This window comes from Salvelinus fontinalis, chromosome 29, assembly GCF_029448725.1.
Source record: "Salvelinus fontinalis isolate EN_2023a chromosome 29, ASM2944872v1, whole genome shotgun sequence".
NCBI lineage: Eukaryota > Metazoa > Chordata > Actinopteri > Salmoniformes > Salmonidae > Salvelinus > Salvelinus fontinalis.
Genome location: NC_074693.1, coordinates 39330572 through 39355883, shown reverse-complemented (window position 1 = coordinate 39355883; position 25312 = coordinate 39330572). Strand labels below are relative to the sequence as shown.

The window sequence follows — 25312 nt, the reverse complement described above, 5'->3', positions numbered from 1 at the left end:
TAGTCTGAGCACTACTCTGAGCACTAGTCTAAGCACTAGTCTGAGCACTAGTCTGAGCACTACTCTGAGCGTCACGTTTTGTTTGTTCGCTCGCTTTTTTGTTCTTTAAGTTTCTCTTCCAAATAAAAGGATGGAAACATACCACGCTGCATCTTGGTCCACTCCTTGTAACGATCGTGACAGAATGTGTCTATTCACATGGCTTTATTTAACACTACTATTCTGAACCTTTCTCTCCAAATATTCTATTGAGTCCGTCGAGAAAATTAAAGAGGTACACCAAATTTGAAGGGATGTTTTAGATACATATACTGAAAACCCTATTGAATGAAAATACCACGAGAAAATCTGTTGGCCAGCAAGTGGCAGGGTTTTTAGCACGCAAGGGAACCATGCCTGCAAAGCCAATTCCTGCATAAGGTAAGTCTGAATACCAACTACTGGGTGTGTAAGAAAGGTGTGTGTAAGAAATACGTACAGTCTGAATCGGGCCCATTGTGAATAATCCCTTCTTTGTGGTTCCATTTCTGCAGTCGGTGTTTTATGATTCAGCTGTGTAACTAATCTTTACATATTGATAGAATAAAGATGCGCAAAGCCTGCGCTTTTCTGTTCAGATGTGAACAACACCTTTTCCTGAGCCCCCCTACTCCAAAAAATATAAAATGTGCTTTGTCTGTTGTTGCTTCATTTTCATTTATTTAACTGGCAGAGCAGACTAAACAAGGCTTGCATGTTGGCCGTCAGGTATTATCCAGGCTGCATCACATCCGGCCGTGATCGGTAGTCCCAAAGGGACTCCCAATAGAATAAGACCAAATACTAAAACAGATGGCTCTGTGTAGTCAGGCGGCAGGCCTGATGTGGGTGAGAAACTCTAATTACTGAATTCACAGGTAGTAGGAGACCCACGGTGAGTGCTCCAGCCACTGGCATGCCATAATCCACACTAAAAGCTCTATTCTATTCTTGAGGGAAAACCACATGAAATCATGAAAGGAGTGGCTGATTTACAGGAACTGACCCAGTACTGCCTTCAGAGGCCCCAGAACACGTTCAAATGTCACCACAGCATCCGTTCAGATGGCAAGAACAGACTTCGTCAGGTTTTTAAAAAGTTACTCTAAGCAGGCTACCGGTGAACGTTTGTGACTTTAAACAAATCATTTGTGAGTAAATCTAGGAAGATATCAACACAAATCTATTCCAACGACCACCCGTGTGAATATCCTCAGGGTTAACATGTCAAGGATACAGTGCCTTTAGAATGTATTCACACACCTTTACTTTCTCCAAAAATGTTTGTTACAGCTTGAATTCAAAATGTGTTAATCTCAGTGTATGTATTCAAACCCTTTGCTATGGCAAGCCTAAATAAGTTCAGGAGTAAAAATGTGCTTAACAAATCACATAAGTTGCATAGACTCATACTGTGTTCAATAATAGAGGTTACCAAAAATGTTGAATGACTACCCCATCTCTGTACCCCACACATACAATTACTTTTAAGGTTCCTCAATCGCGTAGTGAATTTCAAGCACATATTCAACCAAAAAATCAGGGAGGTATTTCAATGGCTCGCAAAGAAGGGCACCTATTGGTAGATGTGTACCAATAAACAAAAGCAGAGGCTGAATATGCCTTTGAGCATGGTGAAGTTATTAAGTAGGCTTTGGATGGTGTATCAATATACCCAGTCACTACAAAGATACAGGCGCTCTTCCTAATTCAGTTGCCGGAGAGGAAGGAAACTGTTCAGTGATTTGACCATGAGGCCAATTGTGATTTTAAAACAGTTACAGAGTTTAATGGTTGTGATATACATTTTGGGGGGATGGGATCAACAACATTGTAGTTACTCCACAATCTCTACAGAATAAAAACTATTTTAAAAACATGCATCGTGTTTGCAACAAGGTATTAAAGTAATACTGCAAAGAATTTGGCAAAGAAATGAAGCGTTATGTTTGGGAAAACTCCAACACAACACAGCATTGAGTACCACTCTTCATATTTTCAAGCATGGTGGTGGCTGCATTATGTTATGGGATTGCTTGTTATCGGCAAGGACTAGGGAGTTTTTTTTAGGATAAAAAGAAACGGAGTACACCTAAGCACTGGCAAAATCCTATAGGAAAAGCTGGTTCAGTTCTTTCCAACAGACACTGGGAGACAAATTCACCTTTCAGCAGGACAATAACCTAAAAGACATGGCCAAATATACACTGCAGTTGCTTACCAAGATGACATTGAATGTTCCTGAGTGGTCTAGTTACAGTTTTTACTTAAATCAACTTGAAACTATGGCAAGATTTAAATGGCTTTCTAGCAATGATCAGCAACCAACTTGACAGAGCTTGAATAATTAAAAAAAGAATAATGGGCAAATATTGAACAATCCAGGTGTGCAAAGTTCTTAGACTTACCCAGAAAGACTCACCGCTATTAGTTTTTTTATGTTACATAAATTAACATTAAAATATTTTGTGTCAGAAGGCACTGTACAACATTTAAATGTTTTACTGTTGTTCGCTTACAAGCAAAACCATCTCCCACTCTCATTTGCACATTTTTAAGATATTAGTTTAATCTCCTTCTGAATGGAGTTTTCTTCGATTGAGAACCCTTGGTGGGTCTCTAATTAATGCTTAGACGACACTTCAGAATATTAACCATGCCTCTGGAGGGGGAGCGTTCGATTACAAAGCCCCCCCCCACCCCCCAAAGAATCCATATAATCTATTTTTCATTAGCGCAAATGTGTTTATCTCCTTTTAGCACGCCCCTGACTCTGGCGTGATGTCGGTGGTCGATCTATGCCACACCGCTTGTTAATTAAAGTTAATTTGATTGAAGTCGAACTGCTGAGATAATTAAGAGAAACCTCGATTACTACCCAAGTGGGGAAATAAGAGTTTGGATTTCTGCTTAAGCTAAAATTGCTCCCTTCAATGTATTATTTTACATCGACCAGCAATGGATGTTTCACATTGTGAAAGAGGGACTCTGTGTCCTGATATACTATAGCTTTTTTACAGTATAACAAATGGCTTTACTTTGAATGTTGTCTGAAAGTGAATAAATTGAGACACAACTTCCAGTTTCTCAAAACACCCATTCCTTTTTCCTCCCTGCAGTGCAGGTTCTCGGCTCATCCATAATTTCAGACTTACAGTAAACCCTCTTATGCAAAAAATCCTTTGGATTTCAATCGCACAATCAAGTTAATGTGTTGCTTAAGTAATCTTACCTCTGGATTGTTACAAACCCAGTAGGTTCTAATTGGATGGTACTCAATTAGGGTCGCCAACTGTGAACTGCAGATACAGGGACTAATTCTGCACTGCGATTAAACTGAACGACCCATTCTAGAGAAAGACATTGAACATGAATCACCTGGTCCTTTAAGCAAAGGAACCGATTACTAAAACCAAAGCACAGGCTTCAAACTGGAAAAGTACCTACAAATAAATTGTTTAAAATATTCCTCATATTATTGAGGACCATCATCCTTTTCCTCAATGGAGGAGCCTCCTCTACATCACACATAACAAAACACAAAGCCAGACAGCTAAACCTAATGAAGAGTAAGAGAGCGTTATCTGACCTACAGAGCAGTCGGAGCCTGTCCAGTTAGCCTCACAGATGCAGGTTCCCGTCTCGGTGTGGAAAGTTCCGTGGCTGGAGCACTGTTCAGGACACGTGCTTCTCAGGATCGCACAGCCCATTCCGCCCCAGCCCGGGTTACAGTGGCATTCACCGTGGTGGCAGGCTCCGTGGCCTGAGCAGGTCGGGTCCAGACAGTCCACTAGGGAAACACGGGGAAAACAGGGGAAAGGAAAGGAGATGGATCAAGTACTGTGTATGGGATGTTAAGTCAGTTAAGAACAAATTCTTATTTAAAATGACGGCCTACTGTCAGTGGGTTAAATGCCTTGTTCAGGGGAAGAACAAATGTTTTTTTACCTTGTCAGCTTTGGGATTTGATCCAGCAACCGTTCAGTTACTGGTCTAACCACTAGCCTACTTGCCACCCCAATCAAGGCCGAATAAAATAAACATGTGAAAATGTTCCATAGCCACCTTATTGCTAGTGCAGACGTTCAAGCTAACACATACATCATATATACAAAGGTATGTGGACAACCCTTCAAATAAGTGGATTCAGCTATTTCAGCCAAACCCATTGCTGCCAGGTGTACGTAAAAATCGTCTGTCCTTGGTTGTAACACTCACTACAGAGATCCAAACTGCATTTGGAAGCAACGCCAGCACAATAACTATCAGTCGGGAGCTTCATGAAATGGGTTTCCATGGCTTAGCAGTCACACACAAGCATAAGATCACCATGCGTAATGCCAAGCGTCGGCTGGAGTGGTGTAAAGCTCGCTGCCATTGGACTCTGGAGTAGTGGAAACGCATTGTCTGGAGTGATCAAGCCCTCTTCACCATCTGGCATTCCAACGGACTAATCTGGGTTTGGTAGATGCCAGGAGAACGCTTCCTCCCCCAATGCATAGTGCCAACAGTTTGGTGGTGGAGGAATAATGGTCTGGGGCTGTTGTTCATGGTTCGGGCCCCTGAGTTCCAGTGGAGGGAAATCTTAATTCTACAGCATACAATGACATTATAGACGATTCTGTGCTTCCAACTTTGTGGCAACAGTTTGGGGAAGTTCCTGTTTCAGCATGACAATGCCCCCATGCACAAAGCAAGGTTCATACAGAAATGTTTGTCGAGATCGGTTTGGAAGAACTTTACTGGCCTGCACATCAACCCCATCGAACACCTTTGAATTGGAACGCCGACTGCGAGCCAGGCCTAATCGCCCAACATCAGTGCCCGCCCTCACTAATGCTCTTGGCTGAATGGAATCAAGTCCCCGCAGCAATGTTCCAACATCTAGTGGAACGTATTCGCAGAAGAATGGAGGCACTTGTAGCAGCAAAGGGGGGACAAACTCCATATTAATGCCGATGATTTTGGAATGACATGTTCGAGCAGGTGACCACATACTTTTGGTCTATATTGATCTCAGCGACTTATATGATAAGCACCAAATTATTCTCAATAAGGCAAGATAGTTAGTTCCACAATAGCACTTGTGTCCTTTCTCTCTTAATTCACTTCACAATGTGCGCAAAGAAATATTTAATTACTCCCTCGATTCAATAATATCTTACACGTCAGGTCACTGAGCTACAGATGTAAATCTGACAAGTTAATTGCCTCTGTCTGATTATGGATCAATGAAGTTAAAACTAATTGAACAGGGGGAGAAAAGATGGAGGAAAAAGCAAGAGGTACTTTCGACAAAAACGAGAAATGGACTCGCACAGGTTTTGTGTACTGGAGTGCACTGAACCAATCACATTGGATGGACAACTCCGAATCAATTCCAATCCATAGCTGTTGTATCTAAATGGTTAGAGGGAGCTAATGCATGCAAAGTATCAATGGGGAACACAATGAATTATCTGCTTGGTGAAGTTGAAAGGAGCAATTGTTTCAGCTGTCTATGTCGCTGACCGGCTGGGAAATCAAACGGCGACACTACATATCCCTGTGGTGTACCTTGGTGACAGTTGCTTCCCTTGTGGCCGGCATTGCACACACAGTTACCCGTCACGCAGATCCCATGGCCGCCACATTGGGGGTCCACACACTGAGTGGTGGGCACATCACACTCTGTGCCCTTCCATCCACTGTAGCATTGACAGCGCCCCCTGGTGTACTGGCCATTGCCACTGCATAGGATGGGACAGGCAGCTGTGGTGGAAAGTAACAAGGTTATTAAAAGTATTTATGGCAATTTCCGGTAAAGTATATTATTCAATTTTGTAGCTATAGTGTTGATACAACCAAAACATCAACACATCTATCATTATCTGGCCATGCTACAATGGACATAAGTACAACACTTTCTCTCCAAAGATTTTATCTGAACCATTAGCCCTAACCCTGACCTTTAGCCTAAACCTAACCCTAAAATTCAGAACAAATATCACATGCACATGGTAATCAATTCTGACATTATAGCCAATATTTGTCCTTTGAAACATGGCCATTCATTGATTGTGATATCAATACACAGATTAGGAATGTGGCAAGAGAACATATATACCTCTTGAGCAGTGTGGTCCACTGAACCTTGGGAAACAGTGACAGGAGCCCGACACACATTCACCGTTTCCATAACAGTTGTGTGAGCACTCCATAACTGACTCTGTTGGGACAGACATTTTTTTTTTCTAGAATTACACCAGCCATTAGATATCATACCTCTAAAATGTAGCCACCACATTTGTATTACATCATCCAATATCAACACAATGGATCCTTGTATTGGATTTCCTATCACTACTATGTTGTCACATACTACGCCGTCTTATACAGCTACTGCATACCACAATTCCACTCAGTCAATGTTATACATGTACGGCAGTGGAGGTTGCTGAGGAGAGGACGGCTCATAATAAATGGCCAGAATGGAGTGAATGAAGTGGTATCAAACATGGTTTTCACTTGTTTGATTTACACTATTCCAGCCATTCCACTCCGTTTAAGCCATTATTAGGAGCCTCCATTGATGTACAGTATATGTAGCTAGGTAAAGTTGGAGTTGGAAGTTTACATGCACTTAGGTCGGAGTCATTAAAACTAGTTTTTCAACCACTTCACAAATTTCTTGTTAACAAACTATGGTTTTAGCAAGTCAGTTAGGACATCTACTTTGTGCAAGACACAAGTCATTTTCCCAACAATTGTTTTGACATATTATTTCACTTATAATTCACTGTATCACAATTTCAGTGGGTCAGAAGTTTACATACACTAAGTTGACTGTGCCTTTAAACAGCTGGGAGAATTCTGCCATGGCTTTAGAAGCTTCTGATAGGCTAATTGACATAATTTGAGTCAATTGGAGATGTACCTGTGGATGTATTTCAAGGCCTACCTTCAACCTCAGTGCCTCTTTGCTTGACATCATGGAAAACCAAAAAAAAATCAGCCAAGACCTTAGATAAAGAAATTGTAGACCTCCACAAGTCTGGTTCATCCTTCCAAACACCTGAAGCAACTTCCAAACACCTGAAGGTACCACGTTCGTCTGTACAAACAATAGTACGCAAGTATAAACACCATGGGACCATGCTCAAGTCATTCTGCTCAGAAAGGAGACTTGTTCTGTCTCCTAGAGGTGAACGTACACTGTGGTGCGAAAAGTGCAAATCAATCCCAGAACAACAGCAAAGGACCTTGTGAAGATGCTGGAGGCAACAGGTAAAAAAGTATCTATATCCACAGTAAAACGAGTCCTATATCGACACAACCTGAAAGGCCGCTCAGCAAGGAAGAAGCCACTGCTTCAAAACCGCCAGAAAAAAGCCAGACTACGGTTTGCAACTGCACATGGGGACAAAGATCGTACTTTTTGGAGAAATGTCCTCTGGTCTGATGAAACAAAAGTAGAACTGTTTGGCCATAATGACCATCGTTATGTTTGGAGGAAAAAGGGGAAGGCTTGCAAGCCGAAGAACACCATCCCAACCGTGAAGCACGGGGGTGGCAGAATCATGTTGTGCGGGTGCTATGCTGCAGGAGGTATTGGTGCACTTCACAAAATAGATGGCATCATGAGGACGAAAAATGATGTGGATATATTGAAGCAACATCTCAAGACATCAGTCAGGAAGTTAAAGCTTGGTTGTAAATGGGTCTTCCAAATGGACAATGACCCCAAGCAAACTTCCAAAGTTGTGGCAAATGGCTTAAGGACAACAAAGTGAAGGTATTGGAGTGGCCATCACAAAGCCCTGACCTCAATCCAATAGAAAATGTGTGGACAGAACTGAAAAAGCATGTGCGAGCAAGGAGGCCTACAAACCTGACTCAGTTACACCATCTCTGTCAAGAGGAATGGGCCAAAATTCACCCAACTTATTGTGGGAAGCTTGTGTAAGGCTACCTGAAACATTTGACCCAAGTTAAACAATTTAAAGGCAATATTACCAAATACTAAATGAGTGTATGTAAACTTCTGGCCCACTGGGAATGTGATGAAAGAAATCAAATCTAAAATAAATAATTCTCTCTAAAATTGTTCTGACATTTCACATTCTTAAAATAAAGTGGGGATCCTAACTGACCTAAGACAGGGAATTAATATGAGGATTAAATGTCAGGAATTGTGAAAAACAGAGTTTAAATGTATTTGGCTAAGGTGTATGTAAACTTCCGACTTCAACTGTATAAGTGAAATAATCTGTCTGTAAACAATTGTTGGAAAAATGACTTGTGCCATGCACAAAGTAGATGTCCTAACCGACTTGCCAAAACTATAGTTTGTTAACAAGAAATGTGTGGAGTGGTTGAAAAACGAGTTTTAATGACTCCAACCTAAGTGTATGTAAACTTCCGACTTCAACTGTGTGTGTATTTCTGATCTGCAAGCATGATATGCCATTCCCGAAATCCTCCCATGTCCCGTGAAGGTTTAAGCTTCCATATCCCATTTGCTGTAGCCTGACTACTCCCATGCCATGTTGCCCATCTCGGTCCCAACCCATCTCGAACATTTTAAATCGCACAGTGGATTTCCTTATTCCTTGATACATTTTCTTTCTCCTTTGGTAAATCTTACTTACAAGCAACGGAATCTCTGAACTGTTTACAAGTAAATCCTCTGAGTTAATTGGACATTTCCACTGTCACGTTTTGTGTTCGTTCAAAAGACCAGCACTCATAAAGGGATCTCCCTCTAGGCCGGGGTCTCGTTTAGATTGCCATCTTAACACAAACGTTTAGTTTTTATTGCTTTTGAAGACTTGTATTGGATGTTCACTACCAGGATGTCAGTTTCAACCAGGGGTTGGAACTGGTTCAGGGAACAGAACCGAAAAGAATGTAATTAAAAAACAATTTTAGAACAGGAATCAGAACCGGGAACGAACATGATCTATACAGTTCCGGAACATAACCGTTATTTTAAAAGCATGGGAACCAACTAATAACATATTTTACGTTCCAGATATTTTTTTACAGTTCCACAAAAAATGTAACAAAGAGCCTGTGCAAAGCCCTCTGTCATTTAGAAACATATTCCAGTTTCTGCATGCCAGCTGAACATATTTTCTAGTGTGTGTGTGGGCTACCTGCCTCGCAGAATCATAGGCTACTGTAGCCCACTGATGTTACAAGAGTGATTCAGAAATTAGGGAGAGATTTTTTTAATTAGAGAAGAATAGATTCACTTCTTCAATGCTTGTTAATAATACTACAGTTATCACGTTTCACATTGGATTTATTAACTACAAAAAGGTAAGAAGTATTTTTATTTGAATTCTTGTTAGTAGGGGTGTGTTGAGTACTCGGATAAAACGGGTAACGAATATGAAGATTTTTACGAATATGATTATGACACGAGTAATTTGGCAATTATCCGTTGTGTGCTCCAAATAACTATTGGCTAGTTCCTCTGTCTGTAACACAACTGGCGGAGTATTGGTTGAGCCTGCTTCAACGATTTTATAAGAACAAGCAGCTCTCCCAGACAGACATATCTCCCAGACAGACACACGCTAATTATCACTCGCTCGCTCACTCCCTCACTCACTCGTTCGTTCGCTCACTCACTTACAGTCACTTGTCTCAGGGCACAAGTCTCCCCTTCTCCAAACATCATGTATTAATCAGAATCGGTAGCTAGTCATTGTTGTTCAATCTAATTATTTTCTGTAGACATAGGCGATGTGGTTGTTTTTGTCTGTCGACTTGGTGTTGTTTAGTAGACCTACTTTGTCTGTTCGTATAATTATTTATTTGTTGACGACGTCTTGTGATCTAAGCTCATGCTTCTTGCTATTATTTCTTCTCGCCCAGGCATGTTTACCGAGCGACAGATCATTCAAAAATATAATTACAAATGTAGATAGTTTATTTTGATTGCAGGATAAGTGTCGGGAGAGAAAAGTTGTGCTACTCTCGAAAGTGAAACAATATATGGGGCAAGCGAATTAGCCTAACATACCGGCAGTAGTAACCAGCCATGCATGCATTAGAATTTTTATTAGCCTATTTCATTGATAAGTAAATAGCCCCCGTGCATTTTCATCTGTCGGGGTCGTTTACCTTTGAACAATGTGTGTGAATGAGTGAAGGAATATAACGATGTGCTCTGAGATGCGCTCTGAGTAATAGCACAGTAATGCGCACTCCAGGTATCGGCTTTACGGGCACTTAAGGTGCACTTCCGTGTTTCCCGATCACAAGTACATCCAATTACGAGTATCAAGTGTGATAAAATTGATATAATTACCAGTGGTGTATAGAACTTAATTAAAAATACTTTAAACTACTACTTGAGTCGTTTTTTTTTAGGCATCTGTACTTTACTATTTATATTTTGGACTACTTTTACTTCACTACATTCCTAAAGAAAATTATGTACTTTTTACTCCATACATTTTCCCTGACACCCAGAAGTACTCTGTATATTTTCAATGCTTAAGAGGACAGGAAAATGGTTCAATTCCCTTACTTATCAAGAGAACATCCCTGCTCAAATAATGCTTGTCATAACAAGATGCCACGCTTTCAAGCCAAGCCTCCTCCACCACCTTCTCTCGCTCTCTCCCCACCTGCAAAATTTGTCACATCTCGCACCCTACACTTGTCTGTCCAATGCATGTAGTTAAACAATTATAGCTTGCCTGCTCCATAACAAGCAGCTCTATCTGTACTGATTGGTGAATTAATTTAATGTCGAGCTAAATAAAAGAACATCTATTTTAGATCCTTAAAAAGGAACAGAAGGAACGATATAAACCGTTATTTTGGGGGGGTTTGATCCAGTCCAGAACTTTATTTTGGTATCGGAACAGTGGAACGGAACAAGAAAAATAATGGTTCTATTCAGTACGAAATGAATGGAAAATAATTTTGGTTCCAAACCCTGGTTTCAACAGATCCAGGCAATTTTGACATTGGTTATCGATAACTCCATATCTTAAGAAACGGATTGACGGAATTCCCCAAGGCAAAACTCAGCCCGTTTTCTCTTTTCCCACAGCACAATTCCTGAGCCAGCACAAGGAGGCTGTCCTAAGGGATAGTGGTGTTCATGCTATGTAAAGGTGTAAAATATGCATAAGACAATTCACACAGCCCAATCAACAAATTATGCTTGCACCATATAGTCTGTAGATGTAGTTTAAATTCTTGATTAGTGTATGTCTGTGGTTATCTGGCTTGCCAGTGGCAACTATTCAGCCATTCTCTAAGTAGGAAAGTTCACTCAGTAACTTGGGGAAAAATAACCTCCAATAAGTACCTTAACACAAATCTAAAGCGCCCTACCCATTTCTACAGAGGTGGTCCCTTACCTAGGATGATGGTGTTGTATGATACTGTCTCCGGGCTCTTCCCATCATTGTAGAAGGCCAGATGCCACACCCCAGAGTCCAGGTACTGGATGAAGCCAGCTTGGTGGAGGCTGACCTGATGCTCCATCTGCCCCCTGGCTTCCGGCTCCGTGGAAGCCCGCTTCTCTTTGGCGATGAGTCTGCTGCCATCCAGCAGCTCCACAAAGTCATACTGAAGAAAGGTGAAGCAGAGAAGTCAGCTGGGACTTATTCATTGGTCACTCGACATAAGATTATGAAGAATTCTGACGTGACATTCTTTGTAGTTCCAGGTGCATATAGGGAAAATATCTGTTGAAAAAAAGTATCCTTTTACATTAAAGGAGCTATCCATGATTGAATTGAGTCGAAGTAAAGATTTTCCAGAAGAATTATCATTTCATTCTGTATGTTAAGTGTTTCAGTCACACAAACAGGGTGTTGAAAGAAGTAGAAGGCGGACACAACACAAAGCAACTTTCCAACTGACTCAGTACGCATAGGAAATAAAGCATTAAAGCAAGGGTGAGCCAAGTCAACACTCAGTGGTTTAAACCCTTTAGAGAGGAGCTGAGGGGTAGATAAGAGATATTACCCTGCTGATGTAGGCCATTTTGTGTTGGTGGCCAGGGGGCCAAGTACGAAAAGTCCAAAACCCAAACATTCCTTAACTCCCAGATCAGTGTGTACATATTGATTCCTTGGAAAAGGCTGATCTCAATCTAACAATAGGAGCAAATGATTATGGACAAGTAGCCAAGCCTAGCTTGGCCACCAAATGAACCACAAAATAATTATTAGCTAGTACCTGGTATTTCAAACTATTGTTGATAATTTCTTCACAAAACCTAGTTTTAAACAATTGATGAATCATGCAGAGTAAAACAATAACAAATGTAGTTATTCTTTTTTTGAGGGGTAGGTGACTTTAAAGTTGTTCCTCTCCTCAGGCTGTAAATGTAACCAACGGTCAATATCTCTCATTGGGGTCTTTCATGCTCAGTTAAGTAAACACATTGATTTTTCTCCCTGGCAATTTAACAGACCGTTTCTAAGGCAGTGGTGGTGGACTTTGTCTATTAAATATTAAAGCATTAGACTTCTCACTAAAGGCTTCGGTCATACAAAAGCTATACTTAAATCCAAACTCCAGCAGAATAGTAAAAATGTCTCACCCCTTGTTCAAGAATGGCCTCTTTCCTTTTATTCAGATCACTTTTGGTTATTTGAAAAGGAAATAATCTCCAAAATATCACTTTTTAAAACAAGATACAGAAAGTTGGTTGCAATTTCAGTTTAATCCACCAGAAAAGACAGAACATAACAAAAATTGTGGTTAAACTCAAATATAGTATAATTGAAAAATAAATGTTTAAAACAGTTATAATCTTTGTAAATAATATCATAAATAGTACTGGTGGAGTTATGTCACACATGCAGCTAAGACAAATTTACGGAAATGTCTGCTCTACCAAAAATTACAACCAACTATTGCAGCATTACCGCAAAAATGGAAGAGGAAAGTAAGAAGGGGGAAAAAAGAAAAAAGAAAGAAACTTGGCTGTCGGCCCTGCATTTAAGACCAAAATTGGTTAAAGAAAATTGTGATGAATAAAAAAGTATACCAACTTCATTTAAGGACAACAAATATTGACAGCAGTGCCATATACCATCCATCATTCCTTCAATTCTGACCAGTTTCCCAGTCCCTGCCGATGAAAAACATCCCCACAGCATGATACTGCCACCACCATGGGGATGGTGTTCTCGGGGTGTGGGGATGGTGTTCTCTGGGTAATGAGAGGTGTTGAGTTTGCGCCAGACATAGCGTTTTCTTCATGGCCAAAAAGCTATATTTTAGTTAACTTCTTGAGAATACAGGGGGTGCTGTTTTCGCATTAGCATAATTTCCTCTACAGATTAAACTGCCTCTTATTCAATTATTGCTCTTACTATATGCATATAATTAATACCATTGGATAGAAAACAATCTATAGTTTCTAAAACCGTTTCAATTTTGTCTCTAAGTGAAACAGAAGTCATTTGACAGCACTTTCCCTGACCAAGAAGAAGAATGCAAGATGTGTATGCTCGCTTCAACGTTCTGCCTATATATGGTCACGCCACCTATGACCCGAAACACACTTCATTCGTCTTCCTCTCGGTGTCAAGAGGACGTCAGAGGAGAAATTTTTTGTTTATCTTGTACTGACGTGAAATAAGACCTATTTCTTTGGCGTGACCGACAACTTCCGGTTCTCTGAATCGCGCGATTTGTAGGTGTGATTGTCTTCTGTTTTGCTGCCGTTACGGATGAAAACTATCTCCGTCTCGAAGTTTGTTTGATACATGTGACCATATCATCTTAATGTATGTTTTTTCAATATAGTTTAATCAGATTATTTGAATTTTTTCGGGAGTTTTGCCGTGTTCCGTTCTGTGACTTTTTTTCTTTGGCCAGTCGACCAGTACATATGCTAAATGAAGAGGGAAAGTTGCCATTATGAATGGATTGAACGACTCATCAGGACTAAGGACACCTTGATCAACATTCTGATGAAAGATCAGCAATAGTAAGACCCAATTTACGATGTTATTTCATATATCTGTCGTGCATGTGAACTGGTCGGGGGCGCCCAGCTGGTTCTGGCTGGCGTGGCTATGCTAATTTAGCGCTACATTTTGTTTTCGCTATAAAACATTTAATAAATCAGAAATATTGTTTGGATTCACCAGATGTTGGGCTTTCAATATCTGTACGCTGTGTATTTTTTCTGAAATGTTTTAAGACAAGTAATTAGTTATATGACGTTGGTCTCTGTAATTGTTCTGGCTGCGTCGGCACTATTTCAGATTGCAGCTGCAATGTAGAACTGTGATTTATACCTGAAAAATTCACATTTTTCAAAAAAAAACTATGCTATACCATAAATATGTTATCAGACTGTCATCTTATGAACTTGTTTCTTGGTTAGTGGCTATATATTTTTTTATTTAGTCGAATTAGTGATAGCTACTGATGCAGGAAAAAACTGTGTCTTTTGCTAACGTGTTTAGCTAGTAGATTTACATATTGTGTCTTCCCTGTAAAACATTATAAAAATCTGAAATGGTGGCTTTATTCACAGGATCTGTATCTTTCATTAGGTGTCTTGGACTTGTGATTTAATGATATTTAGATGCTACTATTTAATTGTGACGCTATGCTAGCGATGCTAATCAGTGTGGGGGGGGGTGGGGGGTGCTCCCGGACCCGGGGTAGGTGCTCGGTAGAGGTTAAATCTGACCAGAGTACCTTCTTCCATATGTTTGGGGAGTCTCCCACATGCCTTTTGGCGAACACCAAACATGTTTGTTAATTTTTTTCATTAAAAAAAATGCTTTTTCCTGGCCACTTCTGGCTAGCCAAGCTCTGTAGAGTGTACGGCTTAAAGTGGTCCTATGGACAGATATTCCAATCTCCACTGTGGAGCTTTGCAGCTCCTTCAAGGTTATCTTAGGTCTATTTTTTGCCTCTCTGATTAATGCTCTCCTTGCCTGGTCCGTGAATTTTGGTGGGTGGCCCTCTCTTGGCAGGTTTGTTGTGGTGCCATATTCTTTCAATTTTTTTAATAATGGATTTAATGGTGCTCCGTGGGATGTTCCAAGTTTCAGACATTTTTTTATAACCCAACCCTGATCTGTACTTCTCCACAACTTTGTCCCTGACCTGTTTGGAGAGATACTTGGTCTTCATGGTGCCGCTTGCTTGGTGGTGCCGCTTGCTTAGTGGTGTTGCAGACACTGGGGCCTTTCAGAAAAGGTGTATATATACTGAGATCATGTGAGATAAATCAAGTCCACCTGTGTGCAATCTAACTAATTATGTGACTTCTGAAGGTAATTAGTTGCACCAGATCTTATTTAGGGGCTTCATAGCAAAGGGGGGGAATACATATGCACGCACCACTTTTCTGTTATCAAATGTTTTAAATTTCATTTCACCAATTTGGACAATTTTGTGTATGTCCATTACATGAAATCCAGATAAAAATCTATTTAAATTACAGGTTGTAATGCAACAAAATAGTAAAAACACCAAGGGGGATAAATACATTTGTAAGGCACTGTATATATACAAAGAATAAATAATAATATCATATCAGTTGAAAGTTTGGACATCTACTAATTCAACGGTTTATCTTTATTTGTATTATTTTCTACATTGTAGAATAATAGTGAAGATATCAAAACTATGAAATAACACATATGGAAATATGTAGTAACCAAAAAAAGTGTTAAACCAAATCAAAATATATTTTATATTTGAGATTCTTCAAAGTAGCAACCCTTTGCCTTAATGACAGCTTTGCACACTCTTGGCATTCTCTCAACCAGCTTCACCTGGAATGCTTTTCCAACAGTCTTGAAGGAGTTCCCACATATGCTGAGCACTTGTTGGCTGCTTTTCCTTCACTCTGCGGTCCAACTCATCTACACTTTTTTGGTTACTACATGATTCCATATGTGTTATTTAATAGTTTTGATGTCTTCACTATTATTCTACAATGTAGGAAATAGTAAAAATAAAGAAAAACTTTGAAAGAGTAGGTTTGTCCAAACTTTTGACTGGTACTGTATATATTTACAAAAAAATATATGGGGGATTGGAAATGATGCAGACAATTACATTGATGGAAGCTACAATCTATCTGCAATATTAAAGCTGATCTACCCCTAAAAAAACATTGTTTAAAATGATTAGCTAGTACTTGGGAATTCAAACTAGTGTTGATCATTTTTTCAAAAAACCTGGTTTTAAACAATTGATAATTCATGCAGAGTAAGACGCTCAATAACAAATAGTTGTTTTTTCTTTTCTTTTGAGGGGTAGGTGATGCACTTTAAAGTTGCTCCTCTCCTCAGGCTGTAAATGTAACCAACGGTCAATATCTCTCATTGGGGTCTTTCATGCTCAGTTAAGTAAACACATCGATTTATCTCCCTGGCAATTTAACAGACAGTTTCTAAGGCAGTGGTGGTGGACTCTGTGTCTAGTCATTGACAGTTTCCTGCACAACAATCGCCTTGGACATAAAAGGAGGCTTCTTTCTTTAGGACTCTGTTTTGTTGTCTTTGATTTTGTTGGGTTCCTTCCTTCTTTCATCTTGTAATCCCTTCTTTCCTGTTGCAATTTGTATTGAACTTTTTTTTCTTCTGATAGTGGCCCAACTGAAAGAGGCTCTTCTTCAATAAGTCAAGTCGGAGAATGTCAAAAAGGTGAAGTTGAAAGCTTTTGCTCTAGAGTGAAGTGGAAAATAGCCACTGCCTGGTCACAACCCTTTAAGTCAGGGTTCCTCAACTGGCAGCCAGCAAGCCATTTGGGGAACTCTGAGCAAAAAACAAATATACTGTACGATATTGATTTTAATTTTGTAAATCTGTTCCCAAGTATTTCCATACATAATGTGATGTGATTGTATACAAACGTAAGCAAGGTTTGAAATTATTATGCTTTAGTCAAATATTCTATCTGTTTGCGCTTCTTGCGGTACATTTGCAGTCGACAAATGATTTGTAATTATGTTCCTGCCCCCCGACCATCCGCTCAAGGATTAGAATCTGGTCGTTCAGTTGATGAACAGTGCTACAAATAAAACATTGTCTTGGGACACTTCAAACACTTCACTTTGTGAGGATAAAACTGAAAAGAGGAATATTCTACGCATGGCAGTGGATTTGTTTGTCATTATGCAAAATTCACACAGTCAGATTTTTACACCCTACTCAACAGATGTACCATTTACCTGTGTGTGAGATGGTGGGAGACCCTTCCTCCCGTAGACCCCAACCAGTGCATTCTTCTGAACAGAGATGTTGAACTTGAGGAAGCGCGGCTGTTCCATAGCCAGCCGAGAGCGCCAGAACACCCCTGGCGGTATTCCCTGACCGACCCTCCTGCCCACTTCCACTTGCCCGGTGTCAACGGAGCTGTTTTCCTGGTGGGCCGCACCATTCCTGCCTGGAAGGGAGAAAGAGAGAGCGCTTACCAGATCATCACCATATTTGAAAACTATACCTATACTGTACAAGCTCTCTGAAACCAGTTACAGTTTTACAAACATCTGTTCTTGTGTTCTGTGAACCCATTTTCGGCAAAATGATAACATTTTCAATATCACCTTGATTGAAATAAAAGGATGGAGAAGCAGCCTTCAGTCATTATTCCCCAGCTTCTGGAACAGCCTACCAGGGAACCTGAGGGGGGCCGAAACTGTGGACATATTTAAAAGATCTTAAAACCACACCTTTTTAGCTTTGCTTTTCCTTTGGTGCTAGTCGTTCAGTTTTTGTTGTTTTTCTTTAGTTTTTCATCCTCTTATTTTTGTTGTGTAATAAATATACCTGTTTTTATTTTCATATTTCTTTATTTTTTATGTTTTCCTGTGACGCACATTGCGTTGCATTCCATGTCTGAAATGGGCTGTATAAATAAAGCTTGATTTGATTTGATATGATACAGACACATGGCTCACAGTCTATATCGCCGGCCCTCATGATATGAGTCCTGCTCATTAGGTGAGACACAGTCCAACATAGAAACACAAGTCAGCTTCAGTAGTTACAGATATTTCTACTTCCTGGTACAAACTCAGTTGATGACGGTGTACAAACTTCTTTATTCCCACTCAAATAGACCCTTGCTGGTTGCTCCATTATGAGACTGGAACAGATCGTTCCACCATCTGTTTCCCTATCTATTTTTGTGGTACTGGTGATTCACTAATGTTAAGGATCTAAATGTAATAGCTGATACACTACCAGATACAATATATCAAAAGGATGGGGAAGTGATGCTTTTAAAGGTTTATGTAGCTGCAAAGACACCCACTTAAACATGACTTTGTCTGAGTTACGATCAAACATGAATTTGCCGACGACACGACGGCGGTAGGCCTGATCACAAACAACAATGAGACAGGCTATAACAGGGTTCCCCTCTTATGAGGTATTTTGTTCGACATAAAGCACTGTAAAAACACCAGGAAATCAGCTCCAAGTGACCTTAATTTTGGAAATCTGTTCAAGTAATCCCATGCATAATATGATGTGGTCGTATACAAATGTAAGCAAGGTTTGAAATGATTATGCGGTCAATTTGCAGTCTACAAATGATTTGTAATTATTTTCACGGCCACCTAACCAGCAGCTCAAGATAAAATGTATCTAATTGATGTTCCCTGGCCTACGGGAGGAGGACATAGACCTGGCAGTGTGGTGCCAGGACAAGAACCTCTCCCTCAACGTGAGCAAGACAAGTGAGGTGATCGTGGACTACAGGAAACGGAGAGCTGACGCCACCCCCGTTCACATTGAAGCGGCTGAAGTGGAGCTGGTCGAGAGCTTCAAGTTCCTCGGTGTCCACGTCACTAAGGACCTATCATGGTCCAAACACATCAACACAGTCGTGAAGAGGGCACGACAAGGCCTCTTCCCCCTCAGGAGGCTGAAAAGATTTGGCATGGACCCTCAGATCTTCAAAAAGTTATACAGCTTCACCATTAAGAGCATCTTGGGTGGCTGCATCACCGCTTGGTATGTCAACTGCTTGGCATCCCACCGGAAGGCGCTACAGAGGGTTGTGCGTACGGCCCAGTACATCACTGGGGCGGAGCTTCCTGCCATCCAGGACCTCTACTTCAGGCGGTGCCAGAGGAAGACCCAAAAATTGTCAAAGACTCCAGCCACCTAAGTCATAGACTGTTCTCTGCTACCGCACGGCAAGCGGTACTGATGTACCAAGTCTGGAACCAACAGGACCCTGAATAGCTTCTAACCCCAAGCCATTAGACGGCTAAATAGTTAGTTAAATAGTTAACCAAATAGCTACCCGGACTATTGACCTTTTTTGCACTCACTTTTTTGACTCATCACATACGCTGCTGCTACTGTTCACTATCTGTCACTTTTCCCTTAGTTATATGTACATACAGTACAGTGGAGGCTGCTGAGAGGAGGACGGCTCATAATAATGGCTGGAACGGAGCAAATAGAATGGCATCAAACACATGGAAACCATGTGTTTGATGTATTTGATACCATACCACCTATTCCGCTCCAGTCATTACCAAAAGCCTGTCCTCCCCAATTAAGGTACCACCAAACTCCTGTGATATAGTCTCTACCTCAACTAACTCGTACCCTCCACATCAACTCGGTACTGGTACCCCTTGTATATAGACAAGTTATCATGACTCATTGTGTATCTATTATAACTGCCGGTTTAACTTTTCTATTATTTCTCTATTCTCTTTCTCTCTGCATTGTTTGGAAGTAGGCATTTCACTGTTAGTCCACACCTACGAAGCACGTGATGAATTTATTTTGATTTGACTTATTCTCAAATGAAAAGTTAAATACCCTACATCCGTGTACAGTGATGTCATGATCAAAGCATTATTGTTAAAATCTGTTTGCCTGATAATTATTTCAAAAACCACTTAGAATAAACACATGAGTGGAACTAAAGCAGGACTAGTGAAATGAAATGTAAATAAAACATGATTTGCATTTTTCTCACAATGGCCCTCCGGAGTTTAGATTACAACAAACAATATTCATCCAAAATTCTTGGTATGAATCCGTCTATGTAGTTATGTCAGCTTCCCATTTCACAGTTTAAAATAAAGACCATAAAAACCAAGAGTGGTCCATTTGTGATTTTGGTGCTCCATTAATACCCATGAAGGTTGTTAATGTGGGTGTTTTCTATCTTTGTTTGTGTGGGTGTTTTTTGCATGAGGACCTTTCTGTCCCTTTACCTTGGTGCCAAAATGAAGACATACAGAGACAGGTTTGCCTCCGGAGAGAAAATGGCCTGAGAAAATGGCCTGCTACCAATTTGCCTTTAAACAGTCCCAAAACGAGCTTCCTGCTATCGTCATTAGCACTACTAACAAGGTTTTAAATCTCAACCAGTTTAAACCACACTGAGCTTTCACCTGCCTCCTCAAACCCAATGAATACCATCATGGCTGTGCATCTTAAAAACCTAATAATACAGCCTTTTGCTGTAAAGAGGAAGGAAGGTGGCACACGTGGCAGACATGGCATACAAAATGACCTCTACTGGTAAAGGCTGAATGGGGTACGGTATAATGACTAGGTTGTGCAAAGCTGTCTGGACAATTCAGAAGGTATCTACAGTACAGGCAAGGCTACTTTTGGGACCATTTTTGTGCTGAGCCAAATGCATCACATTAGCAAGCCGGATGAACAAACAAACAAGCATCCAGTGCAATTTAGGGCTACAAACATATTCAGAAACTTAGAAACATGTTGTGTTCCTTTCCCAGATGTATGCTAAATACTTAGGTAAAGGGCTATCTGAATAGGTTTAGCTAAGGTCCTTACCATAGTCAGCTGAGAGTACTGTCGGTACGCTTGGTTGAGTGGGCAAAGCCTTCACCCCTCCGTTCTCAAACGCGGGTTGGTTTTCTGTTTCTTGAAGTTGCCAGTTGAGGCCGAAAAAGTGCATTGCTGTAATGTGAAAAAAACAGTGGAATATACTAAGGTTAGGGCAAACGATCAAATCGTTAAGACACAACACTTGCTGGACAGCAGGAAAAAGAGATCAGACAATACATCATTTTGTGGCCTGGGGTGACCTTGTCCCCTCTGCATTAAATCCTTCTATATATGGCCCTACATCTTCAATGTCTAAGAAATACTAAAGAGTGGGAATTATTTTGTACTAGGTTAGCTTACTATGGGTGTTCCCCATGTAGGCTAAGTGTTTTACTGTAAAACTCTACAGGGCCCAGACACAGCAAGCACAATCAATACTGAGGAGAGGAGGAACACTGCTGTGCCTCTTTAGGCACACTAGAGTGTCGGGACACAAACAGCACTGCATCAAAGAGCACAGTGGGACGTTGTATTTACAAACCCAAACATTTGTCACCAAACAGACAGGAGGAGGCAGATGAGGGTCTACTCCTCAACTCCTCTAATACAAAGCAAGCAATTCAAAAACAAGCGACACAAGGACACCCCTAAGTCAACAACAACAACAAAAATCTGGAAACCGAATTGTTTCTATGTGTATTTGTGTGTCAGAGGGTAAAAGTGTCTTCGAGCATCAAACTATCTAGTTTTGCTAGTCTAGTATTGCGTAACCAACCAAAATGCAATTTTATTTCTCCAACCCCCGTCTCTGAATGAGATGCTATCAAACTGTGTCTTGTTGTTTGGGGAGACTTGGTCTTCTATGAACACAGTGAGAGGGTGAGACTCCTTCAAAAGATTGGCAGCTGTGGAGCCGTGCTGAGGAGGTCAAACTCCACCGTTTCGGATTTCTGAGCGGTTTGATCTGAATCAAAAGTTTTTTCAAAACGTACTAATTGCAGGGCGACAGGGTATAGGGTCTTAACTGCGGGAAATACATAGCTGACTCGCAAAGGAGAGACAATGCAGCGGAATCAGAGAGAATGCAGAATTGGATCACATTTTTGACAAGTTTGGAGAAATAGGATGGATGCATATGGATGCAGCCTGTTGTCAGTTGTATTGAACAAAACTAGAAATGCAACATGCAACAATTTCAAAGAAGTTGCTGTGTTACAGTTCATACAAGGAAATCAGTCAGGAAATCAGTCAATTGAAATACAAGCCCACTCAATGGGGAGCCAGGTCCTGCCAATCAGAATGAGTTTTTCCCCACAAAAGGGCTTTATTACTGACAGAAATACTCCTCAGCCCCCCCCTCCTCAGACAATCCCCCAGGGGAAGAAGCCAGATGTGGAGGTCCTGGGCTGACGTGGTTACATGTGGTCTGCGGTTGTGAGGCCAGTTGGAGGCACTGCCAAATTCTTTAAAACAATGTTGGGGTTAGCTTATGGTAGAGAAATTAACATTGAATTCTCTGGCAACAGCTCTGGTGGACATTACTGCAGTCATCATGACACTTGCACACTGCCTCAAAACTTGAGACATCTGTGGCATTGTGTTGTGTGAACAAAACTGCACATTTTAGAGTGGCCTTTAATTGTCTGCACTTGCGTAATGATCATGCTGTTTAATCACCCTCTTGATATGCCACACCTGTCAGGTGGATGGATTATCTTGACAAAGGCTAAAATGCTCACTCAACAATGTGTGCACTAAATTTGAGAATTTGAGAACATTTCTAGGATCTCTTATTTCAGCTCATTTAACATGGGTCCAACACTTTACATTTTGTGTTTATAGTTTTATTCAGTATAGTTCTTTCTTGTTTACTGACTTGACTTGCTAATGTATGATGTGTGTGTGTGTGTGTGTGTGTGTGTGTGTGTGTGTGTGTGTGTGTGTGTGTGTGTGTGTGTGTGTGTGTGTGTGTGTGTGTGTGTGTGTGTGTGTGTGTGCGTGTGCGTGCGTGTGTGCGCGTGTGCGCGTGTGTTAGAGAGAGCGAGAGATAGAGAGACCATGTGAGAGTGCATGTGAGAGCGCATGAGAGTTTCCTTGTAAGTTCTGCATGTGTGGGACTGTGTTTCTTATCTGGGGGCTGGCAGAGGCAAAGTATACGAGTGTATATTGAAGCTATTTAAGACATTGCACCTGGCAGGTGTTATGGCTGCAGATGAAAGAGAGGAAGGTGAAAAACTCAACCTGAGGCAACTGGCAAAGAAAGCCTATATCTGTTGAACTCACACACTCACACCAATAGGAACTCCCACGTGGCAAACACACTCATGCACTCACAGGCCCACACGAACGCAAACACACCCTGAAGCCATCGGCGCACTCATAAGCCGTATAAGCGGAATCCAGAAACAAGACAACCCACAAAACACACACACATTAGAATCACATGCAAGTTATGATAGAGCACGATAAAAACACGAATCACTAAAAAATAGGGTCCAGATCATACAGGGATAATGTACATGGATATCGATATGGCACTTTTATGGCCCTCTGCTATGGAGAGCACTCTCCCCGGTATTCTCCATTGTATCATTTCTACACAGACCTATTTGTCTCTAGACCAGCATGTCATCCTGTCCTCCCTTCAGCACCATATGAATCCTATGGCAGTTCAGGGGAAAGTCACACAGACCAAGATTAAGAGTGTGTATCACTCAGGAAGACAGTTAGGACAGATAAATCTCCCCCTGTTTTATCGCTATGGTCAAGCCGCTAAAGGTTAGTGAGAAGTCATCTTTGATGCATGCTGTAAAAAGCTGGCAAAGCCCATTCTGTGGGGGAATTATGTCCTATAGGGGAAATGGTTCGCTAATGAAAGAGATGAAAGCACTTCCTGGAAGACATTTTGTTGCACCAGACAGCTCTCGATTCCTCGCATCCCCTCCCTCGCTTCTTCTCAAAACACTTTGGAGAGGAAGGCTTTCAAGTTCTTAGGATAGTTCCCTTTTTGCGTGGGTTATCCACCATCAACACGTGACGTTGTCACAATGTTGCAAATAGGTTATGAGAAGGTCAGTCAAGACAAGTGACAACCTTGTGATAAACTAATATTGTCAGTAGGGTGCTGGGCGTGTTGTTTTCTAGACAGTGTCATTGTAGGGTGTCGAGGTGAATTTAAACTGTCTGTCTTTCAGGGCTCCTATGGATAGGACTGGGTTATGTCAGTGAGCAGGTTGACGTTTATTGTCATGAGTCTTGTCATGGAGGCAGAACTGAGCAATTTCCCCTTAGATAGGCTAGTTACAAAGTCAAAATTGGCTATATTATAAAAATGCATGAAAAAAAAGAAGCGTTTTGTTCTTAATTTAAGTTTAGGGTTAGACATTAAGGTTAAGAGTCTGGTTAAGGTTACATTTAAAAATTAGTTTTAATGACTTTGTGGCTGTGCTAGCTAGTGACCACTCTGCAGAGCTGCCTCCAGAACAAGATTCATGACGAAAAACGCTAACCTGCTGTCAGTGCTACCACTCTGTGGGTGTTTTATCAGAATAGCAGGATGATGCAGAGCCCTTGTCAGTGGAAATGCCATGATCGGACAGATGCAAACACGACAATGTCATCGGGACATGTCTCTGTATCCGACTGACATACACCGACTGGTGGAATATCCTAAAGTCTGCTATATCTGCTCAGCAAGAAAATGCAAGATAATGCTGAGAAAGCATTATCTTACCAATTCTCTTACCAATGAGAAGATCCACTTTTAGCACAGCTTATACGGCCGTCAGTCAACGCTGATTGAGCTGACTCGAAGCCAATCAGTCAAGTCAACTTGTCTATCAGAAAGTCTATAGTAGAACCTATTGGAAAGGGTAAGAGATATCCTGTGTAATAGTGTGCTGGGTGCTGTCAGGAAGTCTCTCCTGAGAACTGACGGCTGTTTCACCACTAAGGCTGAATGGCAAGCCATTTATATTTGCAAGGATACTATCTTTGAAAGGCCTTTGAAAGTAGCTGTCGTACCCGTAGTTGTCTATGTATGTAGGGATGATTGCTCTTATACTCTTTTCTATACTTAGCTTAGCTTTGGAGAGTGGGTGTTGTAGAGGAGGCCTATAGCTACCTATACGACATAATACACAGTATAAACACAATACAGTGCAAGCAGGAAAGGTCATGGTTAACTACGGACTAATACAACAATGTCAATAAGGAGGGGCTATAGTTACCTATACAATAGCAGAGGATGATTGACAGCAGGACAGCCACGCCCACTGCACTCAGGGCGGTGCACCTCCAGGAACAGTGCTTGGGCGATTTTTTAAACTTGAAAGCCCCTCTAGAGAGGGTGTTTCTGGGTAGGGGGCGTGCCGGTGTGGAGTACACTGCCCCTGTTGCCATGGTGTAACCTGGGGTTGCTGTGCTAAAGAAAGGGGTTGTTCCTGTGCCCGTTTTAAAGAGGAAGTGTCTGGGGAAACAAAACAGAAAATGTATACATGAATATTAGATAATGATGAAGACAG

The 25312-nt window shown here is 41.0% G+C and overlaps 1 protein-coding gene across 5 annotated transcripts in view; it reads right to left on the bottom strand.

Moving 5' to 3' along the window:
- LOC129827967 (teneurin-3-like) overlaps window positions 1-25312 on the bottom strand; it is a 223676-nt gene that overhangs the window by 54090 nt on the left and 144274 nt on the right. For all 5 annotated transcript variants that reach the window (XM_055889282.1, XM_055889283.1, XM_055889284.1 and 2 more), the window contains 7 exons: window positions 25019-25257; window positions 20796-20921; window positions 17189-17403; window positions 11385-11595; window positions 6125-6226; window positions 5575-5769; window positions 3608-3808 (listed from right to left, as the gene is read on the bottom strand). In XM_055889282.1, coding sequence (XP_055745257.1) covers window positions 3608-3808; window positions 5575-5769; window positions 6125-6226; window positions 11385-11595; window positions 17189-17403; window positions 20796-20921; window positions 25019-25257 — 1289 coding nt within the window. The remainder of the gene's footprint in view (window positions 1-3607; window positions 3809-5574; window positions 5770-6124; window positions 6227-11384; window positions 11596-17188; window positions 17404-20795; window positions 20922-25018; window positions 25258-25312) is intronic.